At 34.1% G+C, this 21,083-nt stretch overlaps 2 protein-coding genes across 4 annotated transcripts in view; one reads left to right on the forward strand and one right to left on the reverse strand.

Moving 5' to 3' along the window:
* LOC129099846 (frizzled-3-like) overlaps positions 1 to 8,603 on the forward strand; it is a 34,539-nt gene extending 25,936 nt beyond the window's left edge. For 2 of the 3 annotated variants that reach the window (XM_054609257.1, XM_054609266.1), the window contains exons 9-11: positions 9 to 123; positions 7,982 to 8,145; positions 8,243 to 8,603. In XM_054609257.1, coding sequence (XP_054465232.1) covers positions 9 to 123; positions 7,982 to 8,145; positions 8,243 to 8,462 — 499 coding nt within the window. In that variant the 3' untranslated portion in view covers positions 8,463 to 8,603. The remainder of the gene's footprint in view (positions 1 to 8; positions 124 to 7,981; positions 8,146 to 8,242) is intronic. The other variant, XM_054609274.1, reaches the window with a different exon arrangement.
* Positions 8,604 to 11,712: 3,109 nt separating this feature from the next.
* kif28 (kinesin family member 28) lies at positions 11,713 to 20,765 on the reverse strand. Its single transcript, XM_054617011.1, has 27 exons — positions 20,670 to 20,765; positions 19,779 to 19,970; positions 19,535 to 19,585; positions 19,210 to 19,362; positions 19,072 to 19,107; positions 18,758 to 18,877; positions 18,407 to 18,514; positions 18,046 to 18,200; positions 17,854 to 17,965; positions 17,704 to 17,771; positions 17,368 to 17,510; positions 17,158 to 17,279; positions 16,867 to 16,957; positions 16,604 to 16,664; positions 16,202 to 16,325; positions 15,708 to 15,843; positions 15,500 to 15,618; positions 15,207 to 15,314; positions 14,966 to 15,058; positions 14,436 to 14,576; positions 14,271 to 14,341; positions 13,943 to 14,077; positions 13,641 to 13,807; positions 13,146 to 13,240; positions 12,733 to 12,865; positions 12,449 to 12,582; positions 11,713 to 11,871 (listed from the first exon to the last, which is right to left on the reverse strand). The coding sequence occupies exons 1-27, from the start codon at positions 20,763 to 20,765 to the stop codon at positions 11,713 to 11,715; spliced, it is 3,123 nt and encodes a 1,040-aa protein (XP_054472986.1).
* Positions 20,766 to 21,083: the final 318 nt, after the last annotated feature.

Below are 21,083 nucleotides of genomic sequence, written 5' to 3' on the forward strand. Positions count from 1 at the left end.
CTCTGCAGTAGTGGGGTGAACGAGTCTCGCCAGGTGCTGCAGGAGCAGCCAGACTTTGCCCAATCCCTGCTGCGTGAACCCAACACCCCCATCGTCAGGAAGTCCAGAGGAACATCCACCCAGGTAGGACTGCAGGATAGCAGTTGTTGTATATTTAGGATTTTATACAACAGGATACATTAAGCGTTTAGCATAGTATAGCATACTATACTATGACTTTTTTCAACACACTATACTTTTTTTTTTTTACATTTTCATGACATACTCTGCTTTGACTTTTCTGGCATTTTTTCATGACATAATACATACAGCGGGTAAAATAAGTATTGAACACGTCACCATTTTTCTCAGTAAATATATTTCTAAAGGTGCTATTGACATGACATTTTCACCAGATGTCGGTAACAACCCAAGTAATCCATACATACAAAGAAAACCAAACAAATAAGTTCAGAAATTAGGTGATGTGTAATCAAATGGAATGACACAGGGAAAAAGTATTGAACACGCTTACTGAAATTTATTTAATACTTCGTACAAAAGCCTTTGTTGGTAATGACAGCTTCAATATATAACATTTTTATTATGGCTTTTTTCAACATACTATACTATGACTTTTTTCAACATACCATATTATAATCTTTATAACGGCTTTTTTCGACATTGTATACTATGACTTTTTTTCTACATACTATACTATGACTTTTTTCAACATACCATATTATAATTTTTATTACGGCTTTTTTCGACTTAATATACAATTACTTTTTTCAACATACTATACTATGACTTTTTTCAACATGCTATACTATGACTTTTTTCAACATGCTATACTATGACTTTTTTCAACAAACTATATTATATATTTTTATGACTTTTGTCGACATACTATATTATAGTTTTTTTATGACTTTTTTCGACATACTATACAATTTTTGGGCTTTTTTCAAAAAAATATATTATCATTTTTATTATGGCTTCTTTCGACATTCTATACTATCACTTCTTTCATGATATTTTTCAACATACTATACTATGACTTTTCTTCATATTTTTCAACATACTTTCCTATGAATTGTTTTCAGGATATTTTTTAACAAACTATACTATGACTTTTTTCACCATAGTTTACTATGACTTTTTTTATGATATGTTTCAACATACTATACTTTGATTTTTATAATGATATTTTTCAACATGCTATACCATGACTTTTTTTCATATTTTTCAACGTACTATACTATGACCTTTTTTCATATTTTTCACCATAGTTTACTATGACTTTTTTTATGATATGTTTCAAAATACTATACTTTGATTTTTATAATTATATTTTTCAACATTTTATGACTTTTTTCATGACATACTATACTATGACTTTTTTTCATGATATTTTTCAACATACTATACTATGACTTTTTTCATGATATTTTTCGACATACTATACTATGACTTTTTTCATATTTTTCATACATACTATACTATGACTTTTTTTCATATTTTTCGACATACTAAACTATGACTTTTTTCATATTTTTCGACATACTATACTATGACTTTTTTCATATTTTTCAACATACTATACTATGACTTTTTTTCATGATATTTTTCAACATGCTATACTATGACTTTTTTTCATGATATTTTTCGACACAGTATACTATGACTTTTTCATGATATTTTTCGACATTCTATACCATGACTTTTTTTTTCATATTTTTCAACATACTATACTATGACTTTTTTCATGATATTTTTCGACATACTATACTATGACTTTTTTCATGATATTTTTCAACATACTATACTATGATATTTTTTCATGATGACTTTTTTCATGATATTTTTCATACTAAATTTTCAACATACTATATGACTATTTTTTCATATTTTTCGACATACTATACTATGACTTTTTTTCATATTTTTCAACATACTATACTATGACTTTTTTTCATATTTTTCAACATACTATACTATGACTTTTTTTCATGATATTTTTCAACATACTATACTATGACTTTTTTCATATTTTTCGACATACTATACTATGACATATATTTTTTTTCATGACTTTTTTATTTTTCAACATACTATACTATGACTTTTTTTCATGATATTTTTCAACATACTATACTATGACTTTTTTTCATGATATTTTTCAACATACTATACTATGACTTTTTTTCATGATATTTTTTTTCAACATACTATACTATGACTTTTTTTCATGATATTTTTCACCATGCTATACTATGACTTTTTTTCATGATATTTTTCAACATACTATACTATGACTTTTTTTCATGATATTTTTCAACATACTATACTATGACTTTTTTCATGATATTTTTCAACATACTATACTATGACTTTTTTTCATGATATTTTTCATTACATTTTACTATACATGCTATACTATGACTTTTTTATGATTTTTTCATGATATTTTTCAACATACTATACTATGACTTTTTTTTTTCAACATATTTTTCAGAGACATACTATACTATGACATGATTTTTTTATGCATACTTTTTTTCTCATGACTTTTTTCATGATTTTCAACATACTATACTATGACTATGACTTTTTTTTTTTCATGATATTTTTCAACATACTATACTATGACTTTTTTTTTTTCATAAACATACTATATTTTTCAACATACTATACTATGACTTTTTTTCATGATATTTTTCAACATACTATACTATGACTTTTTTTCATGATATTTTTCAACATACTATGAATGATACTATATTTTTTCATATTTTTCATGGGGAGAACTAACTTTTTTTTCATGATATTTTTCACATACTATACTATGACTTTTTTTTCATGATATTTTTCGACACAGTATACTATGACTTTTTTTCATGATATTTTTCGACATTCTATACCATGACTTTTTTTTCATATTTTTCAACATACTATACTATGACTTTTTTTCATGATATTTTTCAACATACTATACTATGACTTTTTTCATGATATTTTTCAACATACTATACTATGACTTTTTTTCATGATATTTTTCAACATACTATACTATGACTTTTTTTCATGATATTTTTCAACATACTATACTATGACTTTTTTTCATATTTTTCAACATACTATACTATGACTTTTTTTCATATTTTTCAACATACTATACTATGACTTTTTTCATGATATTTTTCAACATACTATACTATGACTTTTTTCATATTTTTTTATACTATATTTTTCAACATACTATACTATGACTTTTTTTCATATTTTTTCTATACTATGACTTTTTTTCATGATTTTTATACTATGACTTTTTTTCATGATATTCTTCAACATACTATACTATGACTTTTTTTCATGATATTTTTCAACATACTATACTATGACTTTTTTTCATGATATTTTTCAACATACTATACTATGACTTTTTTTTTTCATGACTTTTTTTCATGATATTTTTCAACATACTATACTATGACTTTTTTCATGATATTTTTCAACATACTAAACTATGACTTTTTTCATATTTTTCGACATACTATACTATGACTTTTTTTCATATTTTTCAACATACTATACTATGACTTTTTTTCATGATATTTTTCAACATACTAAACTATGACTTTTTTTGATATTTTTTTTTCATGATATTTTTCAACATACTATACTATGACTTTTTTTCATGATATTTTTCAACATACTATACTATGACTTTTTTTCATATTTTTCAACATACTATACTATGACTTTTTTTCATGATATTTTTCAACATACTATACTATGATATTTTTCAACATACTATACTATGACTTTTTTTCATGATATTTTTCAACATACTATACTATGACTTTTTTTCATGATATTTTTTCTATACTATGACATGATATTTTTACTATACTATGACTTTTTTTCATGATATTTTTCAACATACTATACTATGACTTTTTTTCATGATATTTTTCAACATACTATACTTTTTTCATGATTTTTTTCTTACCATGATATTTTTCAACATACTATACTATGACTTTTTTTCATGATATTTTTCAACATGCTATACTATGATATTTTTTTCTATGACTTTTTTTCATATTTTTCAACATACTATACTATACTATGACTTTTTTCATATTTTTCAACATACTATACTATGACTTTTTTCATGATATTTTTCAACATACTATACTATGACTTTTTTTTTTTCATGATATTTTTCAACATACTATACTATGACTTTTTTTCATGATATTTTTCAACATACTAAACTATGACTTTTTTCATATTTTTCGACATACTATACTATGACTTTTTTCATGATATTTTTCAACCATACTATACTATGACTTTTTTCATGATATTTTTCAACATACTATACTATGACTTTTTTCATGATATTTTTCAACATACTATACTATGACTTTTTTTTTTCATGATATTTTTCAACATACTATACTATGACTTTTTTTCATGATATTTTTCAACATACTATACTATGACTTTTTTTTTTGATATTTTTCAACATACTATACTATGACTTTTTTCATATTTTTTTTCATGATATTTTTCAACATACTATACTATGACTTTTTTTCATGATATTTTTCAACATACTATACTATATACTATGACTTTTTTTCATGATATTTTTCAACATACTATACTATGACTTTTTTCATGATATTTTTCAACATGCTATACTATGACTTTTTTTCATGATATTTTTCAACATACTATACTATGACTTTTTTCATGATATTTTTCAACATACTATACTATGACTTTTTTTTTTTTTTCATATTTTTCAACATACTATACTATGACATGATTTTTTTCATGATATTTTTCAACATACTATACTATGACTTTTTTCATGATATTTTTCAACATACTATACTATGACTTTTTTCTATCATATTTTTCAACATACTATACTATGACTTTTTTTTTTTCATATTTTTCAACATACTATACTATGACTTTTTTAATGATATTTTTTTGATATTTTTATACAATAACTTTTTAATGATTTATTTCAACAAACTATATTATAATTTTTTTCATGATATTTTTCGACACAGTATACTATGACTTTCTCATGATATTTTTCCACATTCTATACCATGACTTTTTTTTTTTTCAACACTATACTATTTTCATGATATTTTTCAACATACTATACTATGACTTTTTTTCATGATATTTTTCAACATACTAAACTATGACTTTTTTCATATTTTTCGACATACTATACTATGACTTTTTTCATATTTTTCAACATACTATACTATGACTTTTTTTGATATTTTTTTATACTATGACTTTTTTTCATGATATTTTTCAACATACTATACTATGACTTTTTTTCATGATATTTTTCAACATACTATACTATGACTTTTTTCATATTTTTCGACATACTATACTATGACTTTTTTTTTGATATTTTTCAACATACTATACTATGACTTTTTTCATATTTTTCGACATACTATACTATGACTTTTTTTCATATTTTTCAACATACTATACTATGACTTTTTTTCATGATATTTTTCAACATACTATACTATGACTTTTTTTTCATGATATTTTTCAACATACTATACTATGACTTTTTTTCATGATATTTTTCAACATACTAAACTATGACTTTTTTCATATTTTTCGACATACTATACTATGACTTTTTTTCATGATATTTTTCAACATACTATACTATGACTTTTTTTTTCATGATACTTTTTTTTTCAACATTATACTATGATATTTTTCAACATACTATACTATGACTTTTTTTTTTTTCATGATATTTTTTCTAACATTTTACTATACTATGACTTTTTTTCATGATATTTTTCAACATACTATACTATGACTTTTTTCATGATATTTTTCAACATACTATATACTATGACTTTTTTCATGATATTTTTCAACATACTATACTATGACTTTTTTTCATGATATTTTTCAACATACTATACTATGACTTTTTTTCATGATATTTTTCAACATACTATACTATGACTTTTTTTTCATGATATTTTTCAACATACTATACTATGACTTTTTTCATGATATTTTTTCAACATGATATTTTTCAACATACTATACTATGACTTTTTTCTATACTATGAATTTTTTTCATGATATTTTTCGACACAGTATACTATGACTTTTTCATGATATTTTTCGACATTCTATACCATGACTTTTTTTTCATATTTTTCAACATACTATACTATGACTTTTTTTCATGATATTTTTCAACATACTATACTATGACTTTTTTCATGATATTTTTCAACATACTATACTATGACTTTTTTTCATGATATTTTTCAACATACTATACTATGACTTTTTTCATGATATTTTTCAACATACTATACTATGACTTTTTTTCATGATATTTTTCAACATACTATACTATGACTTTTTTTCATGATATTTTTCAACATACTATACTATATGATATTTTTCAACATACTATACTATGACTTTTTTCATGATATTTTTCAACATACTATACTATGACTTTTTTTCATATTTTTCAACATACTATACTATGACTTTTTTTCATATTTTTCAACATACTATACTATGACTTTTTTTCATGATATTTTTCAACATACTATACTATGACTTTTTTCATGATATTTTTCAACATACTATACTATGACTTTTTTCACTTTTTTTTTCATGATATTTTCGACATACTATACTATGACTTTTTTTCATATTTTTCAACATACTATACTATGACTTTTTTTTCATGATTTTTTCATGATATTTTTCAACATACTATACTATGACTTTTTTCATATTTTTCAACATACTATACTATGACTTTTTTTCATGATATTTTTCAACATACTATGACTTTTTTTCATGATATTTTTCAACATACTATACTATGACTTTTTTTCATGATATTTTTCAACATACTATACTATGACTTTTTTTCATGATATTTTTCAACATACTATACATGACTTTTTTCATGATATTTTTCAACATACTATACTATGACTTTTTTCATGATATTTTTCACCATGCTATACTATGACCTTTTTTCATGATATTTTTCGACACAGTATACTATGACTTTTTTAATGATATTTTTCAACATACTATACAATAACTTTTTAATGATTTATTTCAACAAACTATATTATAATTTTTATCATGGCTTTCTTTGACACAATATACGATTACTTTTTTATGACTTTTTTCAACAAAATGCATTATCATTTTTATTATGGCTTTTTTCGACATAATATACTATGACTTGTTTTCTACATACTATACTATGACTATTTTCAACAAATAATACGTTGACATTTTCATGACTTTTTCGAAATACTACAATATGACAACTAAACATTACAGCAAAGGGAGCCAGGGTTTGATCCCAGTCTGCTGAAGGTTCCATGTTCACTGTACTCAAAATGGTTTTTTTCTAAATTCTCCTGCTTCCACAGACATGCAGGTTGGATTAATTAATGACTTTAAATTGTCTGTAGATGTGAATGTGAGCTGGGATTAAATCGAATAAACGGTTACGGATGACGAATTTAAAATATGTTTTAATCTATGTGTTTCTTTTAATTACTTTTTATATTTTTTTACGGCTGTTTTATTACTTTTCAAGACATACTATAATACTTTATAGACTTTTAATGATTGTAATCTACATACTATAGGATGACTTCTCTTTTACATTTTTTGACATGCTATACTAAGACTTTTTAAAATCTTTTTTAAACCTATGATATTTTATCACATTTTCACAACATGCTTGACAAACTTTACTTTTTTTTTTTTACATTTTCTTGACAAACTTTACTTTTTTTTTACATTTTCTTGACAAACTTTACTTTTTTTTACATTTCCATGACATAATACATAAAATAGCCCTTGTTGGGATCAGCGTGTAATGCCAATAGTTACTATATCCATCCGACCTTTCATCCTCCTTTAGGGCACATCTACCCACGCCTCTTCCACTCACTTGGCTGTCATAGACGACCTTGATGAACCAATCAGAACTCACCACGGCAACCCCACGTCCACCAGGAGTAAGGCCAGCAGCGTCCACAGCAAGGCCAGCTACCACGGCAGCCTGCGCCGCGTTCGTGACGACAGGTAGAACAAAAAAATCCATCACGTCCTCCTTTTCTGTCAAAAGTTGTGAAAAAAAGATGAAACTGAGACTTTCTCAATCTCGCCTCTCTTTTCTCAGGAGTGATACTGTGGCTTATCGAGGTACAGAGGCGCGCAGTTTCCATGGCAGCATGCCACGTCTCGACCACCCGCTCTCCACTCACAGCAGCCTCCATCAGATAGACGGCTCAAGGCACAGTAGCCAGCAAAACATATCTGAGGCCCCAACAACCCTCATCACCCACGGCACAATGGGATGTGACAGCCAAGCTTCTGAGAAAGACAGCACCAGTGCCTGAGAAGATATTATTGTATGGATGTGGTCGACGCCTTTTTAAAGGAAGATTTGCCCTCTGCTGATACACACCCGTCTGTTTAGTGTTAACGTGTTTTCTTCTATGAAGGTGGAGAATGTACCAGTGAGTCCTGTGGCGGTGATTGTGGGCGTTATTTCCTTGCTGATCATTCGATAGCAGTGCAGCTAACACAGTTCAGTCAGTGAACTTGACAGATCTCTCATAGATTCAGTTAAAATGTTCACTGAAAAACTGAAGTTTGTTTACTTCATTTTTTTAAATTTTCACATCAAATGACTCCTAAATGCTTGACTTAAACAGGCTGAGCCAACAAGAATACGTCCATCTCCTCAGACGTTTGGGGATATCAGTGATGCTGACATTATTCAGGTATCAGTTATTCTGGTTGTGCCCAGATAAACCAGAGCTAGCCCTGGATAGGAAACACTGAACAACTGGGAAGGAGAAGTCATCATGCTTCATGGACAAAAACACTTGGACTTATGGTGGTGACATTTCCAAATCATGATCTTTCACCATCTTGCAGGACTTACATGAATATCATTAAATGTGTGAACACTGCCGAGTATTGCTTTTGTAACAATGTTAACTGATTTGCCCATTCTCTTGGTAATGTCTCACATAAAAGTTGACCTATTTGAGTCTCAGTCTTGACTTAGACTTGATTATTCCCAATTTTTGTTTGCTTGTTCGACTACAGCTCTTAACATTTTTTATCTGTGTGGCATCAGAGATTGATAAATATGGGCTTAATGTGAAATCGTGGACCTCTCTGTGGTTTAGTGAATATTTTTATACTGTGAAAATTGTCTGTCTGCTGCTGAAAGCTTGAGTGAGTGCGTGTGAGAGAGAATTAGTGACATTTTTTGACAAAAGTGGTAATATATGTTTGAAACTTAAATTCTCCCCTCCAGTGTTGATGGAAACAGTATGATGGAGGGAGCTGAACTATTTGGATAACCCAGAATGTAAAGGTGTTGTTTCAGACGGAGAAAGATGGAGATATAATACGGACCTGATTGGGTGGAATAATGTGCGTACACTTATACAACCACTAACATTTATTTTAGCTCAAGCTGCTTTTTGGCCTCCCAAAAACATGTAAGATTTGACTTTTCTGCATAGAGGATTTAGCTTTACAGATAGAGAAGGCAGCTTAAGACAAAAGCAAGATGAGAATTTAATTGGCTGATTATGTGTTACGTCACTTGTCAGCCAGCCAATCTATGTCATAGAATCCAAAAGATAAAAAGAATTAGAGTACTGAAAAAAGATAGCTGACATCCAGAGAACTGTAACCCAAATTCAGGTACACGTGCATCACTCCAATCAAGCCTCATGGTTTTATAGACTGGAGAGGACTTTAAAAATGAAAACTGATAACAGTGCTTGTATTCTGAAATTATCCATAGACAAGGCTGAAAGGTTGGTAAGTGGTTTTTGTAATGTAATTTTCACCACTGTACTTGATATGTACCTGAACTGCTACTGTACATGCTCTTTGCTCGTGTTTGTTTGTCTTGTCGCTCAAACATAGAACTCAGACTTACCTAAAGAGGTGCAGACAAATGGCAGTGAAACTGTAGAAAGAGAAGGGTTTGCTAATTACAAATTGATACATGTTCTGACCTTATTTTACATTTGAGTAAATGTTACAGGAAGTGCACTGTATATTGTTAATGTTTTTCTTAAATTTGTGTTTTGTTCCAAATCCCTAAAGACCCTATTAACCTACCTCACCTGTAACCTCAGCCCTCTCTGTACATGCACACAAACGTTATGATATACATCAGTTCTGTAAAAATGGTGGTGCTTATTTCTCAAGTTCTGTAAAATGTATCCCAAATCAAACACACTTTAATTGACTCATGGGTTCTGCCTTCTAACACACACACACACAGACACACACACACAGATATATCAGTAGGATATCTTTAGATAGCTGTCTGTCCTTCCCACAGTTGGTTTTGTGTTTTTTCCAGTCTACCTCTTCAGTTTAAAGGTACTTGGTTAACTCTTTGGCCTTTCACTGCTGCCTCTCTTCTATCTTTCTCTGTCTATCTTATCATATATGTCTGTCTAAACCTTTTTAGTTTCTCATGACCAACCACCTACTGTCAGTTGCCTGCCCTCATGTGTTGTACATAGATGCTCTTTCCTATCTGATGACTTATCTGCCTCACATCTGCCTTCTGCCTCTCCTGCAAATGTGCCCACGCTCATCTTTTTTTGGACCTACAGCAACTGTCTGTACTTTCTCAATTCGTGACTGAACAATAACCGTTGTGCTTTTACCTCTGAATTGGACATTACAATGAGAGATGCTGTGTTAAACACTGCCATCGAACTCAAGAGGAAATCTCTCCTTTTCAGCTATTAAATATCTCATTCTTGTTAGTTTACCTGAGTCTGTGATCTTTATTATTAGCCCAGCAAAGTAAGGAATGAGGAAGAAGAGCTTTCCTTGCTCCTTGATTTCTGATGTAATGCTGTGATGTAATGCAGTCGCTTGAAAATATGACGTTATCAATGTTGTTAAAAAAAATACAATAACATTGTGAATATGAAACTTGAGTTGTATTTGCCTTTTAATTTATTTGCAGTTTGGGACTGTAATGACTTCTTTTACATGCAGTCTAATAAACATTTTATAGACTTCATATTGGGTTTTTTTTTTATTCTGGTAATACTAAATGTGTATTTATTCTTTCTGACTAATCCTGCTACATCACCTGGTGATGGTGTTGTGGTTGAGGCATCTTAATACCCTCCTGTTCACAGATGAAGTAACGGCTGCTCCTTCAATAAAAAAGAAATCTAATTGTGTCAAATGTGACCCATCTTGAACATTATGCAAAATGTAACATATTCAGTAAAACTGTTTTCCTTGATTACTTAATGTAACTAGTCTTAATCTGTAAACTTACATAAAATGATCTTATGGCTCTTGTGGATCTTGCAAATTTCAATTACATGTAAAAGTTCAGTTCAGTGACCACATTTCTTAAGCTGGTTTCAACAATAACAACATAATGTTGTGGTTTTAGAATCAACACTATGGAGCTCTTTGAAACAGCAGTATGTAAAACTTTGGAAACAGATACTTAAAAATGGCAGTATCTTCAACCTACACCTCCACATACACACACTTAGTTTACATTGTAAAATAAAGATGTTATTGTTAGATATGACCAGAGACATTCACCTCCTTAATAATTTGTATAACGGTTACTCAAGACCAGATGCCCGATCGTTCTCGTTTCCGGCGGACGATGGCGGCTACATCTTGTTTTAGTGTTGAGACGCTCTGTTCCAGCTGTTCAGAGAAATCCCTCAGCAGACGACTCTGCTCGTCCACAAACAGTCTGAGTCCCAGCAGGTCGGACTCCTCCTGGAAACCACAGGATCACATGACTTTAAGACTAACGTCAACAGTTAACCATACATATGCAACCATACACATACTCCAGGGCTTAATATCAGCAGCTCACTCTTAATTTGACTTCATACTTCTTCAGATAATGGCCCAAAAAAATACAAAAAAATAAATAAGTTCTAAAAAAATAAGAACTGATGATTGTTAATAATATAATTGTTATATCAAAAAGTGTAGAAAACTTCTAATTGACTTTTGTAAAGTTTCCATTTTTAAACGCCCTGAAACTTTCAGCCATTAGTAAGAATTACTTGTTTCATCACATTTCAAACATACCAAGCTCAAAGAACAATCTTTGTTTTAAGCAACTTAAGTAGAAAAAGTATTTAAATCCCCACCGGTTACTGTGGGGAGCTCACTGTAATCTTACTCAAACTTTTCTTCATCCAGTCAGTTTGTGTGCCCGATTGTTAATTTTTCTCTATAGCTCGCTGTTGATTAACTGCTATCAAAGGTTTAAATAAGGTTATCAAAGGCTTTATTATTGTAATGCTCACTAATACTAACGCTGCAGACAGACATGGATACGTACACTGGGCCTGTGTCTGCGCAGGCGCTGCAGCTGACCCCTGACTGAGGTCATGCTGTGGTAGAAAACTTTGAGAGCACGAGCAAACTCTGCATCACAGCTGGGACGCACAGAACGACCACGCACATTCTCCCCACCTAACACACAGAGGGAAAATGTGACATAATATCTTATTTTTTTTATTTTATGAAAGGGAATATTTTGCCATGTAAAAATGTTCAGATCATGTCCGTCAATTACAGCATATTAAGCCCAGTCTTGGTGTGTGTTATGTACGTTTTAGTTACCATTCCTAGCTGTGTTGAGTTGTTCTCTCAGACTATGATTTTCTTTTCTCAGTGAAGCATTTTCACTCTTCAGTTCCTCCAAGTCCTGTTGAAGAGATCTCACTGAACAGCTGAGCTCTGCGGAGTCGACAACCTGCAACAACACACAGATTTATATAAGGACAATTATCGAAATGTTTGCCTCATTATTTGTTCTTTGGATACAAAATTACTTCATGCTTGTTCATTTAAGCTGTGGGAATCTCTCTATTACCTTATGATCTATGATTTTACAATTATGCTGTCTTACAATGTATCTTACAGTAAGATAAATGCAAAATGTATTAGGTTGCAGTGTCTTACCCAGCTTTAGAAACACGTCAAAGTGAAAACTCATTCTAGACACAGGAATACAGACACAACATCAAACTCACTGCGGTGTCGGTTGGACCTGCCTCCTCGATGATAAAGATGCCCTCTGTAGTCATCCTCACTCCCTCCAGAGATGATATCAGGTCAGTACAACCCTCTGGAACAGATAACAACACACATCAGCAGCTTTAATGATACCTCTGACTGTTTATTTTGTCTATTGTATATATTTCTAGTTAAATAGTAATAAGATGAAAAGTTTCTAACTATGGTGTTAGATGAACATCGGTGTGCAAAATGAAAAAATAATTAAATTTCATCCCACTCTGAGTGTCTGAGGGAGGCATTACGGCAGAGTAATATCTGATTAATTCAATTTTGGGCTGCTGCTGTGAAATAGAATAATACAGCAGAGTGAAATAAGGCATTCATAAATGTGTACCTTATACTTCTATACAACATATTTGTTGTACATGCAACTGTTGTAGTAAATATTTACATAAAATTAAAAATATGGATAGTCCTGCCCAATCATCCATCCATCTCATCATCCTCACCCTGAAGGCCCCACAGCTCCAGCACCACAGCGCTGCTCTGCAGGTAGTCTAACAGATGTTGGGAGGTGTGGAGGGAGGCGAAGTGAACTCTGTGATCCAACAGAGGATTGACGTTGTGCCACACAGCCGGAGAGTAGAGGGGCTGGCTGCAGTTAAATAACTTGAAACTGAGATAGAGGGAAGAGAAAAGAGCAGTTTCTCACTTCTGGCTGTATTGAATCCAAAGAACATTTATATTTTCTGTTTCTATCATGACACTTCAGTGCCTTCCATGCCTCTACATGTTGCCCCATATGCCTTACCCAATTTGAACCCCTCTGTTGCGGGCTTCTCTGATCCAGCGGAGGCCACAACACTGTTCCAGGACCAGCTGGAAGTCCAGTCGTCGACCCAGTAACTCAGACGGGTCAATCAGAATGTCATCCTCACCCATGGGGCTGGAAGGTCAGAATTTTTTAAAATATATTTTTTTAATATCTCTATGTGTTTATTAGGGTTAATCACAGTGTGCATCTGTGTGTGTGTGTGTGTGTGTGTGTGTGTGTGTGTGTGTGTGTGTGTGTGTGTGTGTGTGTGTGTGTGTGTGTGTGTGTGTGTGTGTGTGTGTGTGTGTGTGTTTGTGTGTCATACAGTCCAGTGGAGGTGCAGGGGACCAGCTGTGCTTGCAGAATGGCCTCCTCTGTGCCCTCTGACCCCAGCACCTTCAGATAGAGATTATCAACTAAATATGACTCTGTGCTCCCCTACAATACCATCTGACAATACTGACAGATGTGTGTTATGTATGCAGTGTACCTCAAGTTGCTCTTCCAGAGGGATGCGGAAGGCCAAGGACTGAAGCCAGAGGTGAGCAGTGCCCAGAAGCACAGGCTCCACAGGATCCCAGAAAGGGTCTTGATCTCTGGGTAAAGCAGCTGTAGACAGAGCCTCTACTCTCTGACAGCAAGAACCAAAGACGGATCAAATACAAAGTCATTGTTCTAATTTAAAACTGTTAATGGTAAAGCTAGTGAGGATTGACTGTGCGGACATTGTAATAGTATTTTAAAATTTCTAAGTCAGGCTGCCATTAATCAAGCTGCAATCCTTTTTAACATTGAAGCAACTCTCTCTATGATTATGGAGTTGCAAGTCTCCTCCACTGCCCCTTTCACTTATTTTACGCTATTAAAATATTACTGGTTTTCAAGCCGAAAAGCTTAACAGATAAATACATAAAACACTTTTTGTTTAAAGTTTCTGAAATAAGTTAGTTTGCTTGTAGTCTGTGCAGAACCTGATGTGTAAAATAGTCTCTCACTACAACGTTCTCTCTTTATAATTACATTGTCTCCGCTCTGCTCAACCTGATGCTGCTGGTAGGTCTCTTCCATCAGGAATTTACGGTTCACAAACTTGGCCTTGGACCACATCCATACCTGGGGAGTAAGTGTGAAAATAGTTTAGACAAAGGAACAAAAAGTCATGAACTGATCTCAAACCTAGATTGAAATTGGAATTATAAAAGAGCTAATGAACTAGTGTACGGGACAGAAAGAAACAATACAGAAAGAGAGATATACCAACCTGTTTTCTTCCCATAGAGGTGATTCTGACAACAATCTCTTTCTGCAGATCATGGCCTTTTGAATCAGACAACGCCAGATTCTTGATTTCCAACTTAAACTGCACCCCCTTAAAGTATTGCATTTGATAAAGAGTTGGCATTTATTAATTGTTAATACATAACGATGACCACATGAGACCGTGAAAACAAAAATGTATGTATATTTTTTGGATTTACAAACATAACTGCCTCCAGTAGGAACTTATGAACCAGAATTAGTTCCTTAAAAACATGCTGCATCCGTTTGTGTTACCTTGTTCAGTTCCTGGCTCATCTGGTTGGCCTCAGCCACCATGGGCATCAGTTTGATGTAGTCGTAGAAGACGGCCAGCAGACTGGGGTTTGATTGACTGGATCCAGCACTGGACTCACCTAAACACAGATACATAAATAATATCTAATGAGTTTCCTTTCAAAAACCTAAACCTCCATTACTTCCGGCTGTTTATCCTCCTGCTTACCCAGGTGGATGCCCTCAGCAGCAGCCAGTTCAGACTGAAAGTAGTCGTAGTCATAGCGACTCCAGTCGTCACCGCCCCTCTCAGAGGGATAACCAATAAACAGATAGGTACAGTTAGAGCCGAGAATGAGACGATCCTTAAGGAAGACAAAAGGAGAAAAACATTTTTATAACATACATAAAATTGCATTATTTGTGTTATTTTTATTACTTACTATAAATTACATTTGACATTTTATAACATACTATGCAATGATATTTTATGATATCTTTATGACACACTACACTATGGCCTTTTTTCTACACTTTTATAACATATTTGACTATGACTTTTAATTACATAGTATATTATAATATATTATATGATATATTTATAAAATATAATACTTGGACTTTTTTGTAACACTTTTTATTACAGATGAGGGAAATAGGTTGTGTGTAGGTATATTCATGTCACACAGACATCATTAAGTTTGTGTACGTGTTGACACCCACCAGGTGCTGCAACTCAGTTGTCTGGAAGACAGCGTTGCCATTGACAATGACCTTTGACCCTGCCAGCGGGGTCAGTGTTACCCGGCGCTGTTCATTCCTGAACACAGCATGGCGCTCCTGGATCCTGACACACAGAATCCCATTAAGATGTGCAAACATAAATGTATGTGTAGGAACATAAAGATGCAAAGAAGACACTTGTGTAACTAATATGTTATTAAATTGCTTATTTTTTAAAAGGGTCACAGGGCCTGCAGCCTATCCCAGCAATGTAGAAAGACAGATCACTTATCAATAACATAATTTTCATCCACTATCAGACATCCTGTTTAGACTGTTGAGTGTCTGTTGAGTGGCTTTGTGATGTTCTACTGATGTTATCTTGATGTGATGTAAACTCACCCTAAGCCCTTGATAGAGATGGATCTTTGGGAAGAGTCACACAGTCCGATGTCCCATTCACCTGGAACACTAAACAGTATTAATGAGTGGTAATAAACACGCTAATAACTGTAGCAAAAGCTGCTCTGTGACGTTTGACATCCAACTCTCTAGCCTACTGTGGCAATCTCCATTCCCAATACCTCCTTATCTACAAGGTGTACTGAACTAGAGAGTGAGACATTAATCACAATATAAAGATATAAAGAGGGAGACAGAGTTACCCTCCTGAATGAAAAGCTTGACCACCCCCGACAGCTGAGCGTCCTCGTTGATGTTCAGGATGTAGGGATGCATCTGCATCATCCTCCTCTCCTGAGAGTGAGGGAGAGGAACAGAGTGACAAGTAAGAGCTGAAAAATATTCACTTAGTACATGTAAAAAGATGTATTTAAACACAATACCTTAACAAGTGCAATAACATTCTGTGCTTATGTGTTCCGAAGCTCATCTGAAACGACGTTAAATCCTGAGTGTGTGTATGAGATTGTGTGTTTGACTGTTTGTGTGTGCACCTGTGTGATATTAGCATACTGCTGCTCCCAGTCCTTCAGCGCCTCCTGCAGGTGTTGTTCCCACAGAGTCTGAATGGCTCTGATCTGGAGCTCATTATGGGTCAGCAGCTGACGAAGCTCCTCTGCATACACAAACACAAACACACGTTTACCCTGGACTGCTGAATTCCACTCTATTCTTTTCTATTCTATTCAAAAAGTGAGTCTTACTGGTCTCGTCGTTGGCTCTGCGTCCCTCCTGGCCCAGTCGGCTCAGTCGTTGCAGCAGTCTGGCGTTTTCAGCTTTCAGCTCTTTAACCAGACGCTCAGTGGGACTCTCGTTCACCACTGCTCGGTTCTGGATACGCTTTGCCCTAAAGATGTGAGGGAGGTTACAAGTGATGAGTGTGCGTAAGGTGCAGGTTGAACAGAGTAATAGGCCAAGAAGAAAGAAAAGACAGTGGAAGCAGGAGGAGTCAGAAAGACATTTTGCGTTGAATTTTAGCGTGTTTTATATTATGGTGGCATCCTGCTGAATTCATGATGTGTTATAATGGTTTGTTGTACCTCTCAGCATAGCGCAGGGTTGACAGAGACTCCTCATAGCAGATATCAGCAGGGCTCAGTGTGGCAATCTTGAAAATTGAATGATGATAGGAATAACTACAAAACTTAACATTAGACATCAGTGTTTGATAGCACAATTTTTTATGTTACCATAACAGTGCGACTGTTGCCTCCCAGGGCAGACTGCAGCAGCTTGGTGAGAACAGAGTCTCTGTAGGGTATGTGGACGACCTTCTTCCCCACCGCCACATCAGCAAGGGAGCTGGAGGAGAGAAAAGGATGTGAATGATACTGATAAATCAAACTGAATGGAAACTGAATTGACCTTAACAACAAGCTGACCTGATAACATTGCCCAGGGTGGTGAGGCTGAGGTTGATGGCCGTGCCCTCTTTGAGTCTGTCAGCCTCCGACCCTGACGACCGCTGACGCTCACTGCCAGCCAGGTCCACCAGGTTGATGTTGGACTGCTTTGTGATGCTCTCTTTGGAAAAGATCTGACAGAAAGTCACAGGTAAGTCAATAACAAATGCTGGAAGAAACCTGAAGATAGTATCCTGACATATTAAAAGAAACAGACACAAGCATCATAACTTAGTTTGAAAAAATAATGTGACTTTTAACAGCGGTGATACTGGGCCAGACACATGTAAATCTTGGAGAATGTGTGTTATGTAGCAGGGCTGAAAGTGGAGCCACTCACCTGTTTGAGCTGGAGGATAATGAGCATGTGCGAGCGACTACTATTGGCGTTCATGTTAGTGGCAGCAGTCGTTCGGGTCCTCGTCCCCTGTTCCATCAACTGCTCCACCTACATGTTAACGTTCACACTTTAACATGATGTTTTCTAAATACAAAACACTTACATAGCATACTGAAATATCCCTAAACATTCCTAGTAGGTCTTATTTCTTTTCTTATATCATAATTCTATGATCACAAAACTGGCGGGACACAGCTAATAGAGTTGATCGAAAAACAAAGACAGTTATTTTTCGTGCTCCCCTTCAGAGGTTTTTCTCTCTGTATATAAACTCTCCATCGACCCCTCTACCTGCGGTGCACTGTCACACGGGACTGTTCGAAGACCCTCCACGTAGAAGCCTCTTTGCTGCTCCTCTCTGACTCTGAGACCTCCTGGAGTACGAGACCCCCTGGACAGCAGGTCAACCACCTGGACAGAGAGGAGAGAGACTAAAAAATAATTATGCAGAGCTAAAGGAAGGAGGGAGCATCATCTACCAAGATAGTGACTTCTTAATGAATGTAATGTCCAGAGAAAGAAGAGTTAGACACAAAAACAAAACAAATCAGAGGAAGTAAAAGAGAAAAATAAAGATGACTGTAGCTGCTTTCCTCTGCCGTTACCTGCTCATTATAGATCTCCAACATACTGAAAAACACCTGTGTAAACATCAAGAACAAAAACATTTAGAAATTTTCACAACCAAAGCACCTCACAGATATGACACTTAGTGCTGTGAAACAGCCTCATACACTCTTTACCTGACACTGTCTGGTGTCCTGGTTCTCTCTAATGGCCTGAAACAGCCGCTCACAGAGTTTAGGAACCAGGCCTTTGTTAGGTCCATAGCCCACCATGGAATAACTCTTCCCTGAGCCCGTCTGCCCATAAGCCAACAGTGTCGCGTTGTAACCCTGCAGACATTATTTCAGGACTTTTCTATATTAGAAAATATCTTAATTTGCGAGACAGCAGATTCTTAAAATAGATTTAGGCAACTGGAACAGAACAAAATCTGCTTGGGAGCAAAAACGCAGAGTTTTGACGAGCAAATGTGAATGAAACTCCAGTTAAAATGATTGTTACCTGCAGTGCATTCTCCAGTATTCCCTCTCCCAGGTCCTGGAACACACTGTTCTGGGGATAGATTATATTTTATGAGCTTATAAATCAGTATTGTCTTGCTCAAACTCATTCTAGGTCTGTTCTGGCTGGACTTTTTTTATTTTCTATGTTCATTATGCTTGTTGCACACGGTCCACCATGTTTTGTCAGTTTTAATGAATATATAAACTATTTGCCTGGTCTAACAGGATGCCTTGGAGCTGACCTGGTCGGCGTATCGTCCCCCGGGTTCTTCAGGCACGTAGAGGCCGCCGCGGTCTCGTGCGAAGCCGCTGTGGGACCAGTAGGCGTAGTCGAAACAGAAGGAACGACGGCTTTGGGATTCACGCGGGTCCTGGATGGTGATGGAGCTCGACACCATGGAGACGATACATCGGCTGCCTGCATCCCTTTCCCTCTAAATGGGTGTAAGAAATGAGGGAGGGTGAGTAAAGGAGAGAGCAAGGATGTAGGGGGTTTAAATTTGGATTTTAAGAGAAATGGGTGGAAGTGAAAGGAGGACTGATGTTTAATTCTTCTTTAAAAGCACAAAAATGGAGATATCAACTAAGTGATAATCTAACAATTTAGTGCAAGAATTTAAAAAAATAGTTTAAAATAATACCTGCTGTCACCAGATTCATGGATTTCCCCCTGAGCATAACATACTCCATCCTTATCTTAACTCAATTATTTGTTGTATTTTAAGTTGTTTTAAGTAAGTTAAACTCTATTTGTGCTTTGCCAACTTTTTTTTGACAAAAAATAAAACATGTGTATAAGTCAAATCATCCTGATTGTTTACTGACACGTGTGAATATTTACTCTAGTTTGTATACTATTAACACTAATGCTGCTATTCACTATTACAATAAGGTTTGTCATGTCAAGGCATTCTCTGCATGTTTCACTTTTAAACTTGTAGGTTCCATCAGAGTATATCACAGTGTATTGTAATAAGTCAGTGGATGTGATATAAGAATACAGTACATTGCATTACAAACATATTAGGAAAACATCAGGCAAATTAAGAACGGAGAAATTGCATAAAATTATAATCTGATGACAGCTTTTTAAAGTGAATAGTAAACATCATACTCAATGACTGCACACTGACCTTGTTGAACGGTCGGACTCTGACGGCCACTTTGACACAGTCCTTGCTGTGCATGTCTGAGGCTTTAGCCCTCATGGTGCAGCAGGCAGGTATCATCACAGGAGACTGGCCCACTGAGTGATCAGCTCGCTCACACAATGACACTCGACTGTGTCAAATTACACGTTGACATTGACACAATCAGCTCAGTGAGATGAGGCCTGTAGTGTTTATAGAAGCCTGTGAGGGAACGCCTCAAGGTTTTACTGAAATACATCCATTTTCTGTAACCTGCTTATCCAGTTAAGGGTCGCAGGGGTGCTGGAGCCGATCTCAGCTGTCAATGGGCGAAGGCAGGGTTCACCCTGGACAGGTCGCCAGTCTGTCGCAGGGCTGACATATAGAGACAAACAACCATTCACACTCACATCCACA

Source organism: Anoplopoma fimbria, chromosome 2 (assembly GCF_027596085.1).
Source record: "Anoplopoma fimbria isolate UVic2021 breed Golden Eagle Sablefish chromosome 2, Afim_UVic_2022, whole genome shotgun sequence".
Taxonomy (NCBI): Eukaryota; Metazoa; Chordata; class Actinopteri; order Perciformes; family Anoplopomatidae; genus Anoplopoma; species Anoplopoma fimbria.

What these genes read in the sequence shown, in the direction of transcription:
- kif28 (XM_054617011.1), bottom strand. Translation starts at nt 20,765, where the DNA reads ATGATACCTGCCTGCTGCACCATGAGGGCTAAAGCCTCAGACATGCAC. An exon ending in GAGTCCGACCGTTCAACAAG is followed by an intron (nt 19,971 to 20,669) that starts GTCAGTGTGCAG and finishes ACACCCATTTAG; the next exon opens with AGGGAAAGGGATGCAGGCAG. An exon ending in ACCCTGGGCAATGTTATCAG is followed by an intron (nt 17,966 to 18,045) that starts GTCAGCTTGTTG and finishes TCTCTCCTCCAG; the next exon opens with CTCCCTTGCTGATGTGGCGG.